Source organism: Melanerpes formicivorus, unplaced genomic scaffold (genome assembly GCF_026170545.1).
Source record: "Melanerpes formicivorus ecotype bairdi unplaced genomic scaffold, bMelFor1.0.p_v2 SCAF_13, whole genome shotgun sequence".
NCBI lineage: Eukaryota > Metazoa > Chordata > Aves > Piciformes > Picidae > Melanerpes > Melanerpes formicivorus.
In genome coordinates, this window is record NW_027142365.1 from 10,573,895 (window position 1) to 10,596,019 (window position 22,125).

The 22,125-nt window shown below is 40.4% G+C and overlaps 1 protein-coding gene across 8 annotated transcripts in view; it reads left to right on the forward strand.

Annotated features, from left to right (window-relative positions):
• Positions 1-22,125, forward strand: part of MPP7 (MAGUK p55 scaffold protein 7) — a 143,014-nt gene that overhangs the window by 78,224 nt on the left and 42,665 nt on the right. For 7 of the 8 annotated variants that reach the window (XM_068146048.1, XM_068146046.1, XM_068146043.1 and 4 more), the window contains 3 exons: positions 1,739-1,816; positions 5,987-6,067; positions 20,152-20,283. In XM_068146048.1, the coding sequence (XP_068002149.1) occupies positions 1,739-1,816; positions 5,987-6,067; positions 20,152-20,283 (291 nt within the window). The remainder of the gene's footprint in view (positions 1-1,738; positions 1,817-5,986; positions 6,068-20,151; positions 20,284-22,125) is intronic. The other variant, XM_068146047.1, reaches the window with a different exon arrangement.

Below are 22,125 nucleotides of genomic sequence, written 5' to 3' on the forward strand. Positions count from 1 at the left end.
CAGTAGGAAGTAACATTTTTATGATGCATATGTGTTTTGTGTCGGTTACAGCTTTGTGCCCAGACCAGTGCTTTTGTAATTTTCCCAGGTAAATCTTTTAAATTACAAGGAGATGGAAGGTGGATATTGTCACAGAAAGATCTGATTTAAAAAAATAATAAATAAATTAGGTTCAGCTAACAAAGAAGGCAAAATGCTGTCTATTAAATATATCTTAACTCTTCAAGCCACCATTAAATCGTGTCCCTCAGCACCGTTTCTGTATCTCTTTTCAATACCTCCAGGGATGGTGACTCAACCACTTCCCTGGGCAGCCTGTTGCAATACTTGACAACTCTTTCAGTGAAGAAATTTTTCCTAATAACCAAGCTAAACTACCCTTGTCATTTGCACTTGTTTTATTGCTTGTTACTTGGGAGAACAGACCGACCTCCACCTTGCTACAGCCTCCTTGCAAATAGTTGTAGAAAGCAAAGAGGTGTCCCCTCAGCCTCCTTTTCACTGCCCTCCAGTCAGTGAAAACCAGATACAACTCCAAGCAATTTCTGTGTGCAAACACCACTGGTTTGGTTGCTCATTAAAGCTGTATTGGTTGCCCAGTATCGGTCCCATTCCTACCCCAGCATTGTGCTGGGGCAGTGTAGAGTATCATTAGGGTTTCCATTCTCCAAGGATGCAAGGGGCTTCCCAGCCAAATTCTGCACCCCATGGCATCTGCCAGACCTCATCTTTCCCTTCTGGCCAAGCACAGAAGTCCCTGATTTAGCTCCTTCTGCAACTCCTCCAACCATCTGGAGTCCATGCTTTCTTCAGAGCAGTGGAACTAAAGTAGAAATCTAAGAAGTTTGCATCACGTCAGACTACTGTTGTCTTCTCCTTTAAAATATTTGTACATCTGTGCATCTTCAGGAAAATAATGTAAATAAATGTAAATGTTAAATATGGCACTTTTATGCCATTCTGAAATAACTTCTAAGAAACTTGTTAGAAGCCTTAAAATATTTAGGCTCTTTAAAGCTTTCACACTGGAAAACAAACCTAAATTTTGAAATGCATAACTTGTGGAGGAGGGATGAGGCTCAGTATTTAAAGGATGGTGTATCCTTTCCCCTTTTGAAAGAACTAAAGCCCATTGCATTTTTAATGTTGCTAAATCCCCATTAAAAACTTTAAGTGCTCCTGAATGACTTTACCTTGCTGAAGGACTGCCTTTTTCTTTCAGATGTGTTAGAATTCATATTAACACTACTTCGCCCTTGTTTCTGAATTATTTTAATGATGGCAGCCGCTCCACCAAGCTGTCTGTCAAGATGTGGGTGGCAAGCTATTATTTCACTTCATAAATCATAATTTACAGGGTTTTTTATATCCATCTTGGGGATAAACACTTTATGCTTTCTGTTTTCAGCAGCAATATAAAATGTAATTGATACTTAAAGCAATATGTTAGAAATATGGACAGAGAAAGCCAGGAGAGAAAAATCACAAGTGTTTAGTTTTTCTGTGGGTTGGTCTACATGCCAAGCATTTTTTCCATCTGATTTCATATTCTTAGCACTTCAACAGAGGATGATGATGAATTACATTTACATGATTGCTGCCTGTGGATTACTATAAGGATGTTTCTTTAGTTACAGACACTCAACAGATTGGTTAGCTCAACAGGGTAATTTTGTGCTGGTTATTTTGGTGTGTGTGCTACTAAATAAAGTTATCACTTTGTGCTGTTGTCTTCCAGATTCACGAAAAACTCCATTATTACGAAAAACAGAACCCAGTGCCCATACTCCACGGTGCAGCAGCCTTGGCAGATGATGTAAGTGTCCCCTGCTGAGATCACTGGTACCAAGTCTCCCAAAAAGTGTCTGCAAGCAGAGCTCCTCATAGTGCAAGCGTATGAATGTAATCCTCTGAGCTGAAATCGTAAGAAGCTGCACATGTTTCCAAAGGTGCTGTCATCACCAGGCTTGTTGCTGATATTACTTTGATTTTTATTCACTTGCCTGTTACAAAAACATTGCATCGAGATAGCCTCTTGTTCTGCCTTAGTTGCGGCGTAATAGAAATTACAGGTTGGGAATCTACTGGGAGGGGAAAAGCTGTCAACTATTAGTGTTTTGAGAAAGTCACAGACCAGAGGAATGCATTGGAAAAACAAAGACAAATGAGATATCAGCACTGCTGACAGAACATGAAAAATGGCAGATAATACTACAGAAATGGAGCATATGAAATGCCTAGGAAGGAGTCTTGTCAGAAAAAAAAAAAAATAATAATCAAAAACCATTTAAGAAAAAATACAGTAGTGATTTATTGATATTGGAGCTTTCCAAATTACCTTCATAACCAAAAATGAAATTGCAAAAGCGGTGGGCATTGATGGAGTAGTTAATTTCCTGTTACTGTAATTTTTATTTTAAAGGAGAAAAAGAAAAAGAAATACATCCAACCTGCCATGTCTTGCTAGTTGGTTAACTCTAGGATTCAGATGAATTGTGCACACACCTGTATAAACTATGACTGAACCTGAGGTAGGCCAGGATAGAGAAATGTTTAATAAACTGCGGTTTAGGTGAAATCCAGAAGTCTTTGTTGCGATCGAGGATCTGGGGTTGTTTTTTTGGAACCAGCAATACGTCGTCAGATCCGTTTCAGAGATAGCGTGTTTGGAACTTAAACATGCCCCATAGATGGTATAAAATCTTACCTGCCTTTTGTTTTTATTATTTAAAATAAATATAACTAATAGCTTTTGACTTTTCAGTGCTACATATGGTTAGATGTTGTGAATTGAGAATGGTAACGTTTTGACCGAAAAGTAAATGAAACGTATTTGAAGTCACTTGAAAGAAGGCTCTGATGTAATTTAATCGTGTTTCAGTAGGAGAGCTATATCCTCTAACATACCAAATATTATAATGCATTAGCTTTGACATCAGGCATATATTAGTAGTATTTTTGTAACCTTCAAGTAGCATTGAATAATGTTGATAGTAATTTTGGAAATTAGAAAGCGGGTTGAAATTCTCTTCATTAAGTTCTTGGTGACATATTAATAATCCTTGTGAACGTTTGTGTTCTGAACCTCGGGGCTAAAATACTTAGTAAGACACAGTTCTTATTTTTGGATGCAAAGCTTAATTTTTCATATATTCAGAAGTGCTGAGCAATCTCATTCTTTGTTCAGCCCCATTTAAAACACATACTATTGGAAATCCCCGATTTAAAGTCCTCTGTCATTCCTCAGTTAAATGAGGTCAGGGGTTTCTACCCCATGAGTGTATTATTATATGTGTGGTAGTATTTTTTAAATGTACACATGTTGGGACATGAGTGTCTCTAGACATCTGCCTGCTTTTTAAGCACAGCTTCCTCTTGCTGGTTCTCCATTTTGCTCGTGTGCTTATGTGGAGCTGAGAAGTTGGTTTTATGGGCAGCATCCCTTAGAGTGAGAATGTCTCTTTGGCAGCTGAAGTCAGACCAGCACAGTGCAGGATTTTAGGTGTTTCAGTGCTGCTGGAGCGGGTCCAGAGGAGACCATGAAGATGGTCACAGGGCTGGAGCACCTTCACTATGGGGAAAGGCTGAGAGAGTTGGGGCTGTTCAGCCTGGAGAAGAGAAGGCTGCAGGGAAGTGGAAGACATTCGAAGGGCATTCCGGTAACTGAAGGGGAAAACAGGAAGGCTGGGGGGGGACTTTTTACAGGGGCTTATAGCGACAGGATGAGAAGGAATGGCTTTGAGCTTGAGGAGAGGATATCCAGACTGGAGATTAGGAAGAAATACTTTGCAGTGAGAGTGGTGAGACACTGGAACATGTTGCCCAGGCAGGTTGTGGGTGCCCCCTCCTTGGAGGTGTTCAAGACCACGTTGGATAAGGTTTTGAGCAACCTGGTCTAATGGGAAGTGTCCCCATTCATGGCAGGGGGGTTGGAACTAGATGATGTTTAAGGTCCCTTTCAACCAAAACCAGTCTATAAATACTTATCAGTGAACTCTGAGGAAGATAATTTATACGCAGTGGGTTTTGTATCTCCAAACCCCACAAATTTCCAGGATTAAAGTGCTATTCAATTTTTTGGCATGTATGCTTGACCAGATGTCAGCCTCAGGAATTTAAGAGCCTATTGGTGATATAAAACACACTTTTATTTCAATAGACTTTGAATTAATGCTTTGTCTTCTCATGATTATAACTGTTAAACAATGAAGGAGATATTAGCAGGTGAATATGTACCGTCTGATTTAAAACCTAAATTTGAGGTGCTGCTAACATAAGGCCTCTAGGTTGTAAGAATGACTATTCTAGGAGACAAAGTTTCAGCACTTTCTCCAGAAGCCTTAAAACCCCAGGCCCTGGTGCTCCTCATCTTGCCAGCCTCACTCCACATCTGCCTCTTTCCTTTGCTTTGTTTTCCCATCTCTACCTTGGCAGCTCTTCATAAAACATTTGGTTATGGTTCCCTCAGCAGAGAATCATAGATCTGGTTCTCAGACAGGTTTTCCTGCAGTCTTTGGTGTAGGAGGTGATCAGCATGGTATCAGTGTGCCCGAAGTATTTCATACAGTTTGTACTGCTGCTGGTAGCTGTCACAAATCTCAGCACTTCGACAGTGACAACAAATGAAAATCCTGTCCAAAACCAGCTAGAAACACAATAAGCAGCTGTGGTGATACCTGTTTACTCATCTGGAAACATGGCTTTGTTTTCCTCCTCCCCAGTCTTTGTCTTCCTCCTCTTCCATCATGGGGTGTTACAAATGCCTTTAAGACTTATGGAAATTTTGGGAAAACCGTTGGAAATTATATGAGTGAAAACAAATGCTCAATCATGTAATCTCCAAACAAATATTTTCTAAATGATGGGATTTGAAAGTCCATTCAAACCTGACGTGTATAATTGCTTCTAGAATTGTCTGTTATATGTAGCTGTACAAAAGATACTTTGATCCATTGAGCTGAAAAAAATTATACAAAATGAAAGTATAAATTTGAATTTAGGTTAGATGGATGAAGTAACTTGTGGCAAATAACCAATCTTTCTTTGAGACGTTTTTATGATGCTGATTTAATGCAAAGAAAATAAGTGATTATCTGAAACCATGTTTTGGATTACGAGCTATGTAGTTTCAGAATTTTAAAGCTCAGTGTTGTGAAATATGTTTTAGTTTTTCCCTCTTCTGGAAAAACAGTTTGAATCTGAAATCCTGCAGTCAAATATGCCTCCTGAGTCCAAATTAGTTGAGAATTTCGTGATAAGGAAAACTCTAAGACTTGAGCCAAATAGCTGTGGGATTAAGCGTTAGACTGCTGCTCTATTGTTCAGCAAACCACAGTTTTGTAGTGCAACCAAACATAAATTACTGATCTTGTTGTTAGGACATACTTTGTGCATTTTGAGGGCTTGAATTGCTGATGACCTGTTATAAACTATATTATGATTAACCCGCTTCACGTTTAACGAGCTCCTTCCAGTGTATGTGTAAACATAATAAAAGGGTCAGATTGCTTGCACTGTAGGGGCACTTTGCTTTCTTATCCCACTCCTAAACAGCACAGCTACTGTGGGTTTTTGGAGGCAGTGTGGATTTCACCACCTCATTCAAAACTGTTTTTTATAGACAGTGTCAAAGTTTGATCCAGTCATTTTTACAAGCAGCCCTTTGTCTGCACGCAAAGGACCATTCACTTCAATGAAGTGCTGGGATTTGCCCCCATTGCTATAAATCAGAATGTGATCTGGCTGCACCCTTGCCAGAAATGATTACTTGTGTTAAACAGAGCCAAAAGGCCTGGCTTAAATCTGGTCCACTGAGGGCCAGAAAAAGAAGCGCGGTGATTGATGGTGTTTTTCTTCATGCTGGCTTCTGTTTGAACACGTTGGAAAGCAATAACCTTGAACAAGATAGATTCTGGGTTGTCACTGATGCACTGGGTAAAACAACACTTTGCTAACAGTCTTTGTGTCAATTCCATGTCCCACCCAGCTGGCTGAGGAGCTGCAGAGCAAACCACTGAGCAGTGAGATCAGAGAACTGTTGAAACTCCTCTCAAAACCCAATCTCAAGGTGAGGACGTGGTGCACCTGCCAAGTGTTTTCTGTGTGGGTGTCTGCCTCTGCTTCCTTGGGCTGCGTGGGGTTTGTGTGCCTTAAGGAATACCTGTGCTTTTAAGAAAGGGCACAATGCTAACCAGAAATGCTCTTTAGGAAGAAACATACTTAATGTTGCTTATGCATTGTTATACTTTTACTGGTATTTCTAAAAAGAATTCAGTGAAGAGCCATCACCTCTTTACAGTGGATATTCCAAAAAGTAGATGATAGGTCTTTTTTGTGTGTCTTTCACTAACTGTTGTTGCATGCATTTGATGAATTTATTAAAGATGTGCTTTTACTAAAAGCTTTTCAGTCGTACCATTGATTTAATTGTACTGTGCATGAGTAACACAGCCTGGTACTGGAAACAGAATTCCTGATGGATATTATTAAAAAATGTAGTCTTGAAAACACCTGGAGTTGAGTTCTCTGTGGTGTTTTTCTGGAACTTGGTAGCTTTTATCTGACAGAAGGCTGTGGAACCATTGAGTGGCCCAGGTTGGAATGAGGTTGTCTAGTCCAACATGCTGCTCAAAGCAGGATCAACACTGAGTTCAGAGCAGGCTACTCACAGGGCTTTCTCCCACCAAATCTTGAAAATGCCTGGGAGCAGATATTCCACAGCCTCTCTGCACAGCCTGCTCCAATTACTGATTAGCCTCCCAGTGAAAACTGTTTCCTTAAATCCAGCAAGAACCTCCCTTGTGTATCACTGTTTATGCACACTATCACGTTATTTTTCCACTCTAAAGAGAACACAGAACATAATACTGTAGTTGCCTATTGCAATGCTAATTAAATGCAGCAGTTGATAAGTTCAGAGGAAAAACTGTGGAGTGGAAAGGAGCCTGTTTTAAGATTGTTTTTTCCTTTATATTCCCTGTAAAACACTGATCTCAAAACCTGAGGCACTATGATATCTTCAGAGTGCTACAAATTTTGCAAACCAATTATGCCTCCTTTTTAAAGGTTTTTGCACAGTTGTTGTTCCATAGTTTGCAAAGTGCCAAGTTGTTTTTCTCTGGAGGGGGAAGCAATGCCAGTGGCATACTACAAGAGGAGCTATTGGTTCCTCTATCAGAGGAGTTGTGTAGATCCTAAGCTTTAGTGTAGCTTGGTGCCATGGTTTAGTTGATTAGATAGTGTTGGATGATAGGTTGGACTTGATGATATCAAAGGCCTTTTCCAACCTGGTCTGGTCTGGTGTGGTCTATTCTATTCTATTCTATTCTATTCTATTCTATTCTATTCTATTCTATTCTATTCTATTCTATTCTATTCTATTCTATTCTATTCTATTCTATTTCCCTTAGTGACTGTCCACATGTGTTTCATATGTCTGAAGCTTCAGTAAAATGAGCATGAGGACAACTTGTTTGCCACAACCACATCTCTCCCTTTCTAGTTTTCTCTTTATCTCTCCCCACCCCTGCTGTCCTGCTTCCCCTCCTCTCTCCCTTTCTCTCTCCCATCCACTCACTCACTCTTGATGTCTGTTGGAAGCAGTTAAATGCAATGTAATAATCTTACTGGGACTTCAGGGAAACAAGTGTCTTACCCTCAGCGTGCTTAATATGGTTGAACAACTGCAGCAACACAGCAAATGTCTGTCTTGGCTGCAGATGGAGGTGGCCTGCTGCAGGGTACCATGCCCTGTGTGGCCATGCTGCCTAATCCTCCACAAGGTGCGTGTTTTCCTGCCCTGCATAGTTTGCAGGTGTTTGTGTGAGTTAGAGGAAAGAGCTGACTGTAGGTGTAATATATTTTTCTATCCATTATCTTCTCCATCTGCCATCTCATGATGGGTATGTCGGGAAGAGGTGGTGAATTGTCACTGCTCCTTCCTCCTTCATATTGACTAGGCAGGTGGACTGCATTCAGTCAGAGGCTGTTCAGCTGAGATTCTTCTGCTGGATTCCCCTGCTCTTCCGTGAGTGGAAAAGGAAAGGAAGGAATTTACTGGGACTCAGCATTTCCAGTTCCTTCCCAGAGATGTCCTGATCTGCCAGCTGTATCGGAGCTTATGCTCTACACTGCATAAGACTTTCTAACTCTTCCCTGTTAGGTTGATAGCTAGAGAGGGTTTCTTTGTTTCTTACCTTCTAGATTCCAGCAGCAAAATGAGTCTAGAACAACTTCTCCCTGCACACCTGAAATTCCTAGGGATAACTAATCTGTCTTTTCCAATGGTGTTTCATAGCCTTTATCTGAACACTTGTATATGGCTTAGTTTGGGAATGACTTAAAATGTCTGCATGTTATTCTCAGGGAGAAGCTTTGCTCTTGTAACCTGGCTTATAACTGCAGTGTTAGCTGGAGCCAGCAGGAGAGCATCCACTTCCTACAGCTCTGCTTCTCATGTTCATGGCATAAAGAATGATGGTTAGGATTAGTTTACTGCACTGCATCATTGCTTCCACCAGTTTGATGATGTAAAGGGACAGGTCTAGCAAGGTGATTAGAACATTGCAGGTTTGGTTAACGTGCCCAGAAAGGCTGGGCGAGTTTTCCATCAACGACATTTCTGCGTTTTCATTTTGTGTTGTAACATTGTTTTGTTTGGATGTATTTTGGAGTGTTTGTGTCTGATGAGTGAAGCTTTGACAAGCTGTGGTGTTGGTGGTTTTCATCCATAGAGAATTGTTTTCAAGAACAAAATAATTTCTTGGAGGCAGTTACATTTATCAGAGCCAAGATTTTCAAACTGTCCTAAAAGTCATTCCAGGGTTTGGTCAGGTGCGTTTTCTCCTGGAAAAAAAAACAATAATGGGGTATTTCTGGTCTGCAATAAAACTGGATGCAATATCCAGTTACGCTGAGTGGGGTTTTTTCCCCACTCTAAAATGTGGCATCCTCTACCACAATGAAATGAATTATTAATGGTTGTGATTTATCTTTTCTGATTAAAACAGAGTTCTGGAAGTAGGACAAAGCCTGTCGCTCTGGGAAATCAAGTGGATTTGTTTATCTCTGTGTGAGATATTGCATTTGCCTTATAGAGTTAAAATATCATTGCTGGGTCCTGTGGATGCAGGCCAGCCACATCTGCTGCTTTTAACTTCCTATGTTGGATAAAGACTTAGAATTTATATTCTGTAATCCTGCTATACCTTGTTAAAGATATCAACAAGTAAAACAGCATTTCCACACCTTAGCACCCAAATCCAATTGAATGCAGTATTCGACTTTTAAGCAGATCAGAAATTAACTCTTTGACATGCATCTTGTTATCTCTGACTCAGGAAGCACAAGTACAGCAACTTAACTCAGCTTTAGCTTTTTTCCTTCAGAGCCACAAGTGTGGGATCAACTGTTTGCTGTCAGTTGAGTAAGATAACTGTTAATAACTGCTTACACTTCCAGGGTATGCAAGTCTGAAAGGTCTGCTGAGCTGGTTGTTAAATAAAACAACAAAACAACATAATAAAATGTAATTGGGCAAGACTAAGATTCAAGATATTAATGCAAAGCATATCTAAAAGGGAATTTAATTCTGGATTTTCAAAGCACATGTTGCAATCAAGTTAGCAAATTGGTCTTATCTGTCAGTAGGGATGCAAACGGGGAGAGGAGAAGCGAGCACTGGAGTTGCTGTCAGTGATTGGCCAGAAGCTCGGTGAGAGGCACCGTCAGAAAGGAGATCTAATATATATGACAGATGATGAAATGAAGGATGAAAGACTTTAAAAGCTTCCAAAGTAGCTTCCACTTTTAATTGAAAAGCTTTCTTGAACAGTGGCTCTCTGTTCCTTTTATAAGAAGGTGGGGAAAGCTGTGTTCTGTCTGAGACAATGGCATAGCACAGAAGCATGATTGCTATTTATTTTTTAAATTATCTGCAATCTGAAACCAATTAATTATAGGAATAAGCATTTTAGGCACTTGTTTTGCTGGTGTGGGCTGCAAGCAGAAAAGATTGTAAAAAGAATGTGCTATCTCTTTGTCCATTGAGCAAAGCTATTCCCATTACACTAACCTTGAGACAGGCTCAGGATATATCATTCAGATCTAAGTAGCTATTAACTTCATGTTTATAACAGCAGTTACATTCCTGATCATTGCATATCGAAATGAGCAATTTGCCATTTGAACCTAATCTCTATTAAGGTAAATTTAGTGTGGTTTAAGGTCCTCCAAAATGCATCCTTTGTGGTTGTTGGTGTAATGGGCAGAACAATAATTATTTTGAAAGGTTGTGCCACTGTGCTGTTCTGAAGGATGTTTGAACCTCTTATGACTCAGAGTAAATGAAGCTTTTTAAAACCCCCTTAGAATGCCAGTGGTGCCTCTGCCTGTTTCAGAGGAGTTTATCTTCTGTTTACGTGTGCTCAAAGGTTTGCAGCTGCTAGTCTGAAACATAAAGCAGTTACCTAAGTAAGCGCACCAGGCAGGGCTGTGAATGACTTCAGTGCATCGTGGTATACAAGAATGTGAAGTATTTGAATCACTTTGGGCATTGTACCTGTAGCCCAGGGAACAAGCAGTGGGCATACATGAAATATTTGTCTTGGCTTCTCTTCCATTTAAAGCAGAACAAACAGAATTTTGCAAGATAACTGACAGAGTGAAAGGAAAAGTGCTCTCATACGACTGGGAATGTTCTCAGATTAACTTATCCATGGACAGCTTCAATGTGCTAGTCAAAGAAAATACAGATTCCTTAAGATGTTTTGGGGTGTTTTGGTGGTTTTAACTTGATTTTCAAATGGTGAAGATGCAGACACCAAAAAAAGCCTTGTAAATAGGCCTTAGTCTTGCTGTTTTATTTGCAATTTGTTTGATATATACTTGACCTTCAGTTTCACAAAGCATAAACAATCCGCATGTGTAAACATTTGCATCTAATAAATTCCACTTTAGCTTTTCTCCAGAATAGAACCATGAGGGGGGAAAAAAACCCTAAAACTGCAGATAATGAAACTAGGGCTCTTTGTTCTTCATATAAATGTTTCCAGTGAGTAGAGTAGAGTAGAGTAGAGTAGAGTAGAATAGAAGAGTTTGGAAGAGACTTTCAAGATCATCGCGTCCAACCTATCATCCAACACCATGTAATTAACTAAACCATGCAACCAAGCACCCCATCAAGTCTCCTCCTAAACACCTTCAACAATGGCAACTTCACCACCTCTCCGGGCAGCCCATTCCAATGGACAATCGCTCTCTATGAAGAATTACTACTAACATCCAGCCTAAACCTCCCCTGGTGCAGCTTGAGACTGTGTCCTCTTGTTCTGGTGCTGGTTGCCTGGGAAAAGAGACCAGCCCATCCATCTTACTAGGCCTAATGGACTGCTTTGATCAAAGTGCTTCTTGTTCTGTTAAAAACGCAAATGTTTTATGCCTTGTTCAGCAGAGTCTTCTACAGCTGCCTTAGAGCCCCTGGCAAAAATTGATGTTATGATTGACTGAGCAGGAAACAGCAGGTGCTTTTCCTACAAGAACTTTAACATACAAAGCACTCAGAGCAAATACTGGGCTACAATAATATAAACCAGAAGATGCTTTTGCTCTGAAAAAATCGTGAAACATTTCTCATAACAGGTAATTAAAAAACTTTTAATCTTATAGTTTCATAGTTTCATTCAGGGTTGGAAGGGACCACAAGGATCATCTAGTTCCAACCCCCCTGCCATGGGCAGGGACACCCCACACTAGATCAGCCTGGCCAGAGCCTCATCCAGCCTGCTCTTAAACACCCCCAGGGATGGGGCCTCGACCACCGCCCTGGACAACCCATTCCCGGGTTTCACCACTCTCATGGTGAAGAACCTCCTCCTCACATCCAGCCTGAATCTCCCCACCTCCAGCTTCATTCCATTCCCCCTAGTCCTATCACTACCTGATATCCTGAGAAGTCCTTCCCCAGCCTTCCTGTAGGCCCCCTTCAGATACTGGAAGGCGACAATTAGGTCTCCTCGGAGCCTTCTCTTCTGCCTTTGTCTCTTTCCCAGCATTTTGTGTCTAATTAGACTTGCTCAGGATTTTCCATCAGGGCTTTTCCACTTACATAGGTGATTTCTGCAAAGAGAACATTTTCCAATGGAAATTGTTTGGATTTGCCCACAGCTGTTCAAGTTTTGCATCTGTGTGCCCAAATACAAATTTCAGGTCAGTTAACATTTGAGCCACATTTGGGCTGTTTCTTTATCCCAGGCACCTAGAGGACCTTTTGGCCCTGTCCCTTTAGAGACTTTTTGTCTCCCTTTGTGAACGCTCATGTCCTAGGAGACACGAGTCTGTACGTAATACTCATGTTCACACATGGTAACACAAGCTACAATGTCTGTTCAGGGGGTGTGATTTCCTGTAATTTGTAACTATTTGCTCATTGGTAGTCTTTGAGACTTGCTGGTAGAACTGGCTACAGGGTTTGTGCTCTTTATATTAAGAGATTTTACTATACAAACTAGTTTATTAGTATGGTGAGCCAAAGGACATTTTACTTCATCTCCCAACTCAAAAGTTACCTCTCTAGTCCTCTTTTGCAAAACCAGACACCATTAATTTGTAAATTTGCAAGAGCCTGCTTGGTTTTGGGTCATATGCTGTGAAATATTAATTTTCCTCCTAAGTATTATATGCAGATTACCACAACAATAAACACAGGCCACAGCATTGATGGTTTGGTAACACTACTTGGTGGGCAGCCCATTGATGTACTGAGCATACCAGCCGTGAAGCTGCAGGAGAGGAGACAGTGCTGGGAAGACTTTTGTTGGCAAGCAGATGAGATCCTTTTGCCCAGTGTTTTCTATCTTTAAACCTTAATTTGCTACTTTGGGAAACGCCCCATCATTCATCTTTGTATCCTCATTAGAGGAAAAATGGATTTTATTCTTAACTCTTCAGCTTTAGCCCTTGATTTCCTTTTTTTCCATTTCTGCTCTCAGCCATAATTCAAAGGAGTTTTAATAGAATTTTTTGAGTGGGGAGTGCTGGGTGAATGCATTGCTGTCTTTATTTTTGGAATGCTCACATTACTGGAGTGGAGTAAGTAAAGTGAAAATGTAATAGCAAAATAGTATGTTTGAAAACAGCAAGAAAAGCCTCGAATTTCAACATCTGACAGGCAGAGAAAATCAGCAAGCAGTTGTGGCACAACTCTGGGGTAGGAGCTGACAGAATATACATATAACAATATACAACTTAGCATAAGCATACGTGTAAAATTATATAAAGGATGTGAAAGAATACTGCGTGAATATATTTAAAGTAATCACCCTCCTGTTACTCTGTTAATGCTGTCAGGTCTGTCTCCTGTGATTACTCAGCTGATGTCCAATGGACAGCTTGTCTGTCAGTCTTGGATGTATGGACATGAGAATGCTTGCTAGCAGCCAGCATATAATAAACAAAGGGATAGATATAACAAACAAAAGTGAAACCTGACAGATTGGCAGCAGAAAAGATTTGCAAAGCAAATCAAAGAAATTCTTTGATTCTGTATACAGACTTGCCCACATGGAGGACCCAGTCCTATTCTGGTGTCAGTGTCGTAAGAAGGAAATAAATCTGTTGGAGCAAGTCCAGAGAAGGGTCACAAGGATGATCTAAGGGCTGGAGCACCTCTGCTATAATGATAGCCTTAGGGAGCTGGAGTTGTTCAGCCTGGAGAAGACTTCAGGGGCACCTTATAGCTGCCTTTCAGTACCTGAAGGGAACCTGCAGGAAAGCTGGAGAGGAACTTTTCATAAGGGTGTCTAGCAATAGGACAAGGGGGAATGGTTTAAAGCTGAGGGAGAATATGTTTAGACTGGATCTTAGGGAGAGTAGGTTTAGACTGGATCTTAGGACAAAGTTCTTCAGAGAGACTCTGGAATATGTTGCCCAGGGAGGTTGTGGATGCCCCCTCTCTGGAGGTGTTTAAGGCCAGATTGGATGATGCTTTGAGCAACCAAATTTAGTTGAGAGACATCCCTGCCCAAAGGCAGTGGGGTTGGAGTAGCCATTCCCTGAGGTCCCTTTCAACCTGAGCCATCCTATGATGATTCTATAATGATGACCCAACTCTAGCCCATGTAAGAACACTGAACTGTGCACACCTAACTGGAATATCCACATCCAGTACGTCAAGGTTGGCAGCGCCACTAAAGCTGGTAATTTAGGGTTAGGAAAAAATCACTATGGATAGAATCATCCCATTCAAGTAACAGTTCTATTCAGCTAGTGAAAATGGAAAAACTGCACAATGTGAAGCAAATCATCTCTTTTTAGCTGTCATCTTTTTATGCCACTTTTTCCTTCAGTGGTGATTTTCCTTCACATTTGCCAGACCGTATTTTATTTGAATTCTCCATTCATTTGTTCAACAGTCTTCTCTTGTCTAATTCATTGATGAATCTTAAATAGTAGTCCAGTATCATTATTTTTCTCCTTTTTGCATCTTGCTGGGTTTCTAGTCAGTGTCAGCCTCAGATTATATGACTCATAAATCTCTAAATACCTTTAACACAAGTGTTTTAGAGGATTGTGAGCTTTTTTCCCTTACACCTGTTACTTTGCTGGCCTTTTAAAAAGAATGTTGCTGGTTTAAGAGACAGAATTTATTCTATTGCACCACATCTATTTTTAATATAATTCTTTGGTTGCAACTTTATTCAGTACTTAAAGAAGATTTACATGTATTTAATGGTGAGGATAATACTCACTGCAGCTTGTTTTGGTTCTCCAGAATGATTCATGAATTTAGTGCAATTGATGGATAAATATACAACTTCTAATGTTCAGTATGGGAAAACTCCAAAGCAGGCAAAAAATCATAGTATCATAGTATCATTCAGGGTTGGAAGGGATCACAAGGATCATCTAGTTCCAACCCCCCTGCCATGGGCAGGGACACCCCACACTAGATCAGGCTGCCCAGAGCCTCATCCAGCCTGGTCTTAAACACCTCCAGGGACGGGGCCTCGACCACCTCCCTGGACAACCCATTCCAGGGTTTCACCACTCTCACGGTGAAGAACCTCCTCCTCACATCTAGCCTGAATCTGGCTTCAGTATTTTTAGTTAAGTGTCCATGTACTCTGAGTACCCTGTAGCTGAATTTAGGACCCTCCTTATCATAAACAAATATATATTACTATTTTCTGGAGGAATTAACTATAATTAGATTCTTTTAACCTCATGGAGCAGCAGATGTTTTTCTTCTCTTTTTAAGTCTTTTACATCATGCTGTTGTGAAGTAAATGCTGGGTCATTTCTAAAAGCCACTTTTTCAGAAAGGGCAGCTGCCAGGTCAGCTTTTGCTTTTCTTTACTCCATGTGTTCACTTGACTTCTTGCAGGGCTGTGAGTGTTTTCAGGTAGTTTTCAACAAAGAAAGATAACTTGCTACTGCTGTAGACATTTAATGTCCTCAGGATGCTGCCACTTCCTTAAAAAAAAAAGAGTTGATCAAGGATTGCCAAGGTGTTGGAAGAGTGCTCCTGTCGCAGTATTTTCCACTCTGAAAGCAATCTGTCCTCTTGGAAGTTATTTAAATAGGGCTTAAAGCCTGAAGAACGCTTTAGCTAAATGAATCACATCACAACTGTAAAAGAGACTTTGTTCAGATTCTTCACTACTGATTTAAAAGCAGAGCATATTCTACCGTTATCCACAACTGAGGAAAAACATAGGGCTCTCGTCTGGAAGAATATTAACACCTTTACCAGATGACATGGATGGGCTGCATGTGTCTGTGAACAGTGAGAACAGTTGGACTTTGGAAGCATCTCTGGGGGCTGTGAACAAGGAGCCAGAGGAAGCAGGAGTCTGAAGATGCAGAATGCTCACTTTCTGCTGGCTATTGCTGTCTGACAACCAGCTGCAGGTAAACCTATCAGTTCAAATTGGTGAATCTGAAGTCAAGAAACTGCATTTTCAGGCAGGGAAATCACCCTTTTGTGAAATGAAGTTAATATAGTCATGAATAAAACCATCATAGAGAAGAGGAAAAAGTAATATATACTGAATATTGATCTAATTGTGATGTTGCAATGCTAAGACCATTAATATATGTTGCATATTAAAAACACAAGCCCATTACATCTACATTATGTGTTTTCAATATTTTGAATCAGTACTGTGACCCAACTGGATCAAAGTCAAATTGAAAGTGTAAGGGATTTAATTTTATTCTCCAGCTTTTTAAATCCTTGCACATTTAGCTGTTACTTCTTATGCTTCTCCTTCCATTTTGGTGGAATTTCCTTCGGTGGGTTCAGTCTTCTCCCAGATTTTTCAGCTTTCCTTCTTCACTATGTATCACAGGATGCCATCACTCACTTGCTTTAACTTTATGCAAATTACTCATAAGTAAATCTTTCCAGTCTTGGGTAATGTTCTCCACCAATATGCTTAGTTTGCTCCTTTGTGGGTTTTGGGGTGTGTGTGCTGGTTTTTTGTTTTGTTTTGTTTTCTGTAACCCTCCCTCAAAAGAAAATGCAATATGGCTAGGGCTCTCTGGAGCATGAGCTGTGCCAGGTGAATTCAGAGGCACGTTGCTGATGTAACTCCTCTGAAGGAACTTCTGTGTGCTAGACTCAGTGGAAGTTATCATCACTAGCAGAGCAAAGAGGTGGAAATATATCTCGATCTCACCTGATGGAGTTCAAGCTGAACTGCCAGAGAAGGTGGCTGGTGCTAATGATCCAAGCTGTGGACTAGGACAGCAAAGTCATGGGCCATTTTGTCCCATTTTGCTGACTCTGCTGCCAAGGACAGTAATCTTACTCTGCAGGCAAGGTAACTAGCAGCTGAGTTGGCAGTGACAGCCTGCTACAGCTGTTGGCTTTCATAAAGCTTGATTTGAGTCCCTATAAATTTTATCTCAATAATTCCTTCAAAGGATGCTTGTGCTTCTTTGTCCAGCCTCTCTTGCTCCTTTATGTAACGTCCTAACGTTAAACGTTTAGCATTTCTCAGCATCTCAAATGTTTTTGTAGCCTGACAAATGCAAAACATTTCCAAAGTATAAAGCTTTGAGGTATAATTTGTGTGTTTCTGTTTAGTAATGAGAATTCAAAAGCCCAAGGAGCTGTGTTCACAAGTCAGGGGCCTGTTGGGGTATTTTTACTCCTACGGATCTCAAAATGTGAAGCCGAAAAATCATATCAAATTTGTCATTTTATTACAGGAGTGAAACTGTTGCCAGTGTAGTTAGATGGTACACATTTCTCAAAATATAGGACTGTTTTCATTAAAAACATTCTCAATTTAAGTAAACATTTAAAGTTTCAGAACACTTTTGAGGGAAAAAAAAAACCAACAACTTAGAATGTGTCCAGTTTCCAGATTTTTCTGTGTAAGCTGATAGACTAAAATGTCAATTTATAAACTGTGAAATAATCAGTGATAGGTTTAACGTGAAAAATGCAGCACTAGTTATTAGACATTTCAGAGGCCTGATGAAAGTATTCATTTCCAGCTAGATCATGTCTAAGAATTTAGCTGAACATCAATATTTATATTTAGGTAGTGCAGGAGTTTGAATCATACCTTCTTTCAAGTTCTAAATATGGACTGTGTTTACATTAGTGAATCATAAGCATAGAACTTAGGGCTGCAGTAAAATCTTTTTCTCTCCAGAGGTGCTTGAATAGACATGACCTGAATCTTGGATCGTAGCTGCATAGTTCTGAAGAGATGGCTATTTGAAAACAGAGCCCCAAACATTAAAAGTGAAAAACAAATCTACACTTCTTGCAGTTTCTTGTGACAGGTCAAAATTAGGATCATGGAAGTGAGTTGACCACTTTTTATGTCAAAACCCACACCACTGCTGCCTTTACATTGCCTTGTACATTTGCTGCACCATTACTCTAGGTAAAGCTCGTTCATCATAGGATACAAGTTTTATTTCCTGGCACTTGTATTTTGTTTGCTTTTATAAAAGTCCCAGCTATTTTATGAAAGTCTAGACTGATACACAGGGTTTTTCAATGGCTTAGGTTGGAAGGGACCTCAGGAATCATCTACTCCAACTTCCCTGCCATGGACAGGGATGCTTCTCAACTAGACTTGGTCGCTCAAGACCTCCTCCCAACTGGCCTTGAACACCTCCAGGGAGAGGGCATCCACAGCTTCTCTGGGCAACAAAATCCAGAGTCCCAGCACTCTCATACTGAAGAACTTCTTCCTAAGGTCCAATATAACCCTTCTGTCCCTCAGCTTCAAACCATTCCCCCTTGTCCTGTTGCTAGACACCCTTATGAAAAGTCCATCTCCAGTCTTCCTGAAGGATAGCTTCAGGTACTGGAAGGCTGCTATATGGTGCCCCTGGAGTCTTGTCTGGCAGAACTGAGTGTAGTAGTGGACAGAATCTGTTCCACAAGTTTTGTTGTCACAGATTCACAGATTGCATTATGTTGGAACAGACCCTCAAAGGTAGTCTTGTCAAACCCCCCTGCAATCAGCAGGGACACCTCCGACTAGATCAGGCTGCCCAGAGCCACATTGAGTCTGACTTTGAATGTCTCCAGGGATGAGGCCTCAACCACATCCCTGGTCAACTTGTCTTTTACTCTGGAAGGGATGCTTTGGATTGTTTTCATCTGTTTTCTCCATTTGCCTGATTGTTTTTAAACTGTGATATAGAATCTCATTACATTGAACCAGCCCATGAATGTGCAATTGCAGATGTATTAGAAGTCTTAACTGTAAGTAGCCTGAAGTAAAAGCAAACACTGCTTTTGTTTTAGTGTATCTTTGATATTTCACATACATCTTTGGAGGATTGTGTGTGGTTGCATGGCTTTTCACAGAATAACAGAATCTTTGGGGTTGGAAAGGACCTCTAGAGATCATCAAATCCAAGCCTCCTGTCAAAGCAGAATCACCTAGGGCAGGTCACACAGGAATGCATCCAGGTGTGTTTTGAAAGTCTCTAGTAGAAGGAGACTCTGCAACTTCTCTGTGCAGCCTCTTCCAGTGCTCTGTCGCCCTCACTATAAAGAAGTTTCTCCTCATGAGGTGAAAGCTCCTGTGTTCCAGCTTGTTCATGTTGTTCTTTGTCCTGTCACTGGGAACCACCAAAAAGAGATCCTCACTTTCATCCTGACACCCACTCCTCAGGTGTTTATAGACATCAATAAGATCCTGTCTCAGCCTTCATTTCTAGAGTCCAAACAGCCCCAGGCCTCTTAATCTTTCTTCATGGGAGAGATGATCAAGTTCCACAGTCATCCTTGTAGCTCTCTTTTGGATTTGCTCCAGTAGATCCCTGTCTGTTTGAACTGGTGAGCCCAAAACTGGACACAGTGTTCCAGGTGTGGTCTCACCAGGGCAGTGTGGAGGAGGAGGAGAAGCTTCCTAGACCACTTTTCTTAATGCACCCCATTTACACCAGTTATACATCATAATACACTTCTCTAGGACAAGGCCTGATGCTTTCAGCTCAAATCTGAAATAAAACTAATCTTTCTTGGGAAGGAGCTGATAATTACTGGTGGTACAACTGTGACTCAGGAAGAAAAGCAGAAATGACTAGTGTTTTTGCAATGGCTTTTATCAAAATGGCATGCCTGATGGTGGTTGATAAGCACCTGCCTGAACCAAGCTGTTTCAGCACTATGTTCCTCAATCTCAGTTGTGAATTCCACAGTAAATTAAAAATTCCTAACAAAATTTGGAGCTGGTATGAAAGGTATCCACTAACCAGGGGAGCTTCTAGAACCACTCTGAAGGGAATGGTTAATGACATGCATCTCATTCTTCATCAGAAGTACTGGGAAATGCTTGATTTGCTTATTTGTTTGATAGGAATGCTTACTGTTACAAGGAAATTTTTTTGTCCAGGACAAATAGAAAGCTGTTCTTACTTCAGGAAACTAAGTGTTCTGTTCATAGTTCTTGCAATTTCATGCTAATTTGCAAAGCCCCTGGGGGTTTTGTGTGTATAAAGACACGATTTTCTAGATACATACCTTGTGCAGACAAACCCACATACTTTATGGAGTTCTTACATCAGTTTGACCTGTGTTAAAATTGTACACAAGAATGACATGCATCAGACTCTGCTTTGTCTTTCATAAGCTTTGCAGATTCCAAGTAACCTCCTGACTATTCATGTTTCCAGGCTTTGCTCTCTGTACATGATACTGTTGCTCAGAAGAACTACGACCCTGTCTTGCCTCCCATGCCTGATGATATTGATGAGGAAGAAGATTCAGTTAAAATAATTAGGCTTGTCAAAAACAGGGAGCCATTGGTGAGTAACTCTCTTTGGTTTGAGGGGGGTTGCGTTTGTGTTCAGATGATGAAGGTGAATGGGTGAGGTTACCTTGAAACATGGATAGATGGGCTTTGCACATGTTTATTCACAGAATCACAGAATGCTAGGGGTTGGAAGGGACCTCCAAAGATCACTGAGTCCAACACTCCTGCAAAGCAGGACCACTTAGGGCAGGTCAAACAGAAATCCATCCAGGCAGGTTTTGAAGGTCTCTAGAGAAGAATAATCCACAACCTCTCTGGGCAGCCTGTTCCAGGGCTCCAGTACCTTTACAGTAAAGCAGTTTATTTTCATGTTGAGACAAAATTCTCTTATGATTGCGTTTACACCCACTGCCCCTCATCCAATCACTGGGTATCACCACAAAAAGACTGGCTTCATCCTCCTGACAGCCACTCTTCAGAAATTTGCAGATATTGATAAGGTGCACTCTCAGCCTTCTCATTTCCAGACTAAAGACCCCCCAGGCCTCTCAGTCTTTCCTCATAAGAGAGATGCTCTAGTCCCTTAACCATCCTCATAGCTCTCCATTGAACTCTCTCCAGCAGTTCCTACGTTCAGTAATACCCTTGTGACTTCCATTCACAGTCATTGTTAATCAAGCACAGGAAATGAATAATAAGATTTTGGTCATTCATGATGTTTGAGCATTATATATGTGGGCCAGCCTGAGCAGTTAGACCAATAATATATTCATCGTTTATCTTGAATTTAAATCATGAACTTGTTTTAGAAGGAGAGGGGGAGAATGAATCCCCAGAGAAATCTTGACCTTGGTTGTGAACTGTGCCTGTTAGCATTCATGTAAAAAACAAAGTGACCTTTTGATACACTGAAAGAAAGCATAAAAACATATTTTGAAATGCTCGAATTGAAATTTGGTCAAATTTAAGGCGTCTGTTGTTTTACTTTGGATTATGAATACTAGAAAGTTAATATCTTCATGGGGATATCTGGAAAAATGAAAGGACTAAACCCAGGTTGTGATGCAAGTATGTTAAAATGCTGTCCTGATTTGGATATTTTTATTTGCTGTAGAGTGGGAGTCATCTTGTATATAATTTAACTATATTTCTCCTGCACACCGGTAAGAGCTTTGTTTTGTGTTGTACTGGATGTTTGTTTTACCAGATCCTGGGCAAATATCTGCAGACTTACTTTGAGAAGGCCCCAATTTTGTACTTGAGATGACAGTGGGAGAGCAGTGCCTCTATTAAACACACAGGAATAGCGTGGCCAGCAGTAGATACCTCACTATCACTCTTGATGGATTTCTGGCATGGGTAAACAAGGAATAAGTTTTGGTGTTGACTGGCTGTAGGTGCCTGTGGGCATAATCAAAAGTTTACTATATGGAAAGCTTTATCAGGTGGAAAAAAAAGAGAATCACAAATATTTAAATCACAGCTTTAAGCTTTCTCTTTGTTTGGTTGTTTTTTTTGGTTGGTTGGTTTTTGTTTGTTTGTTTTAATCAAAGAAATTCTTTGAGAAAGAAAACAAACTTGGTTTAGAATTACTGTATCAGAAAGAGTGGTAATTCTGACAGGTGTGAAGACATTAGAACATATAGTATGCAATGAATTCTAATTGAGCAGCTTATTTTCCATGTTAATGAAAACAGGTTTGTTTTTTCTTTAATCTTAATAAAATCTTAATTAACACAGTTTCACGTTTCAAACATGATTTGCTACTAGGACATTTGTGAGTTAAATACTGTAAGTTTATAGATCTCCAAGTGATTGGATAAATTCATAATTCATAGTATGGTTTAGGTTGGAAAAGACCTAAAAGATCGTCCAGATCCAACCCCACCCTACT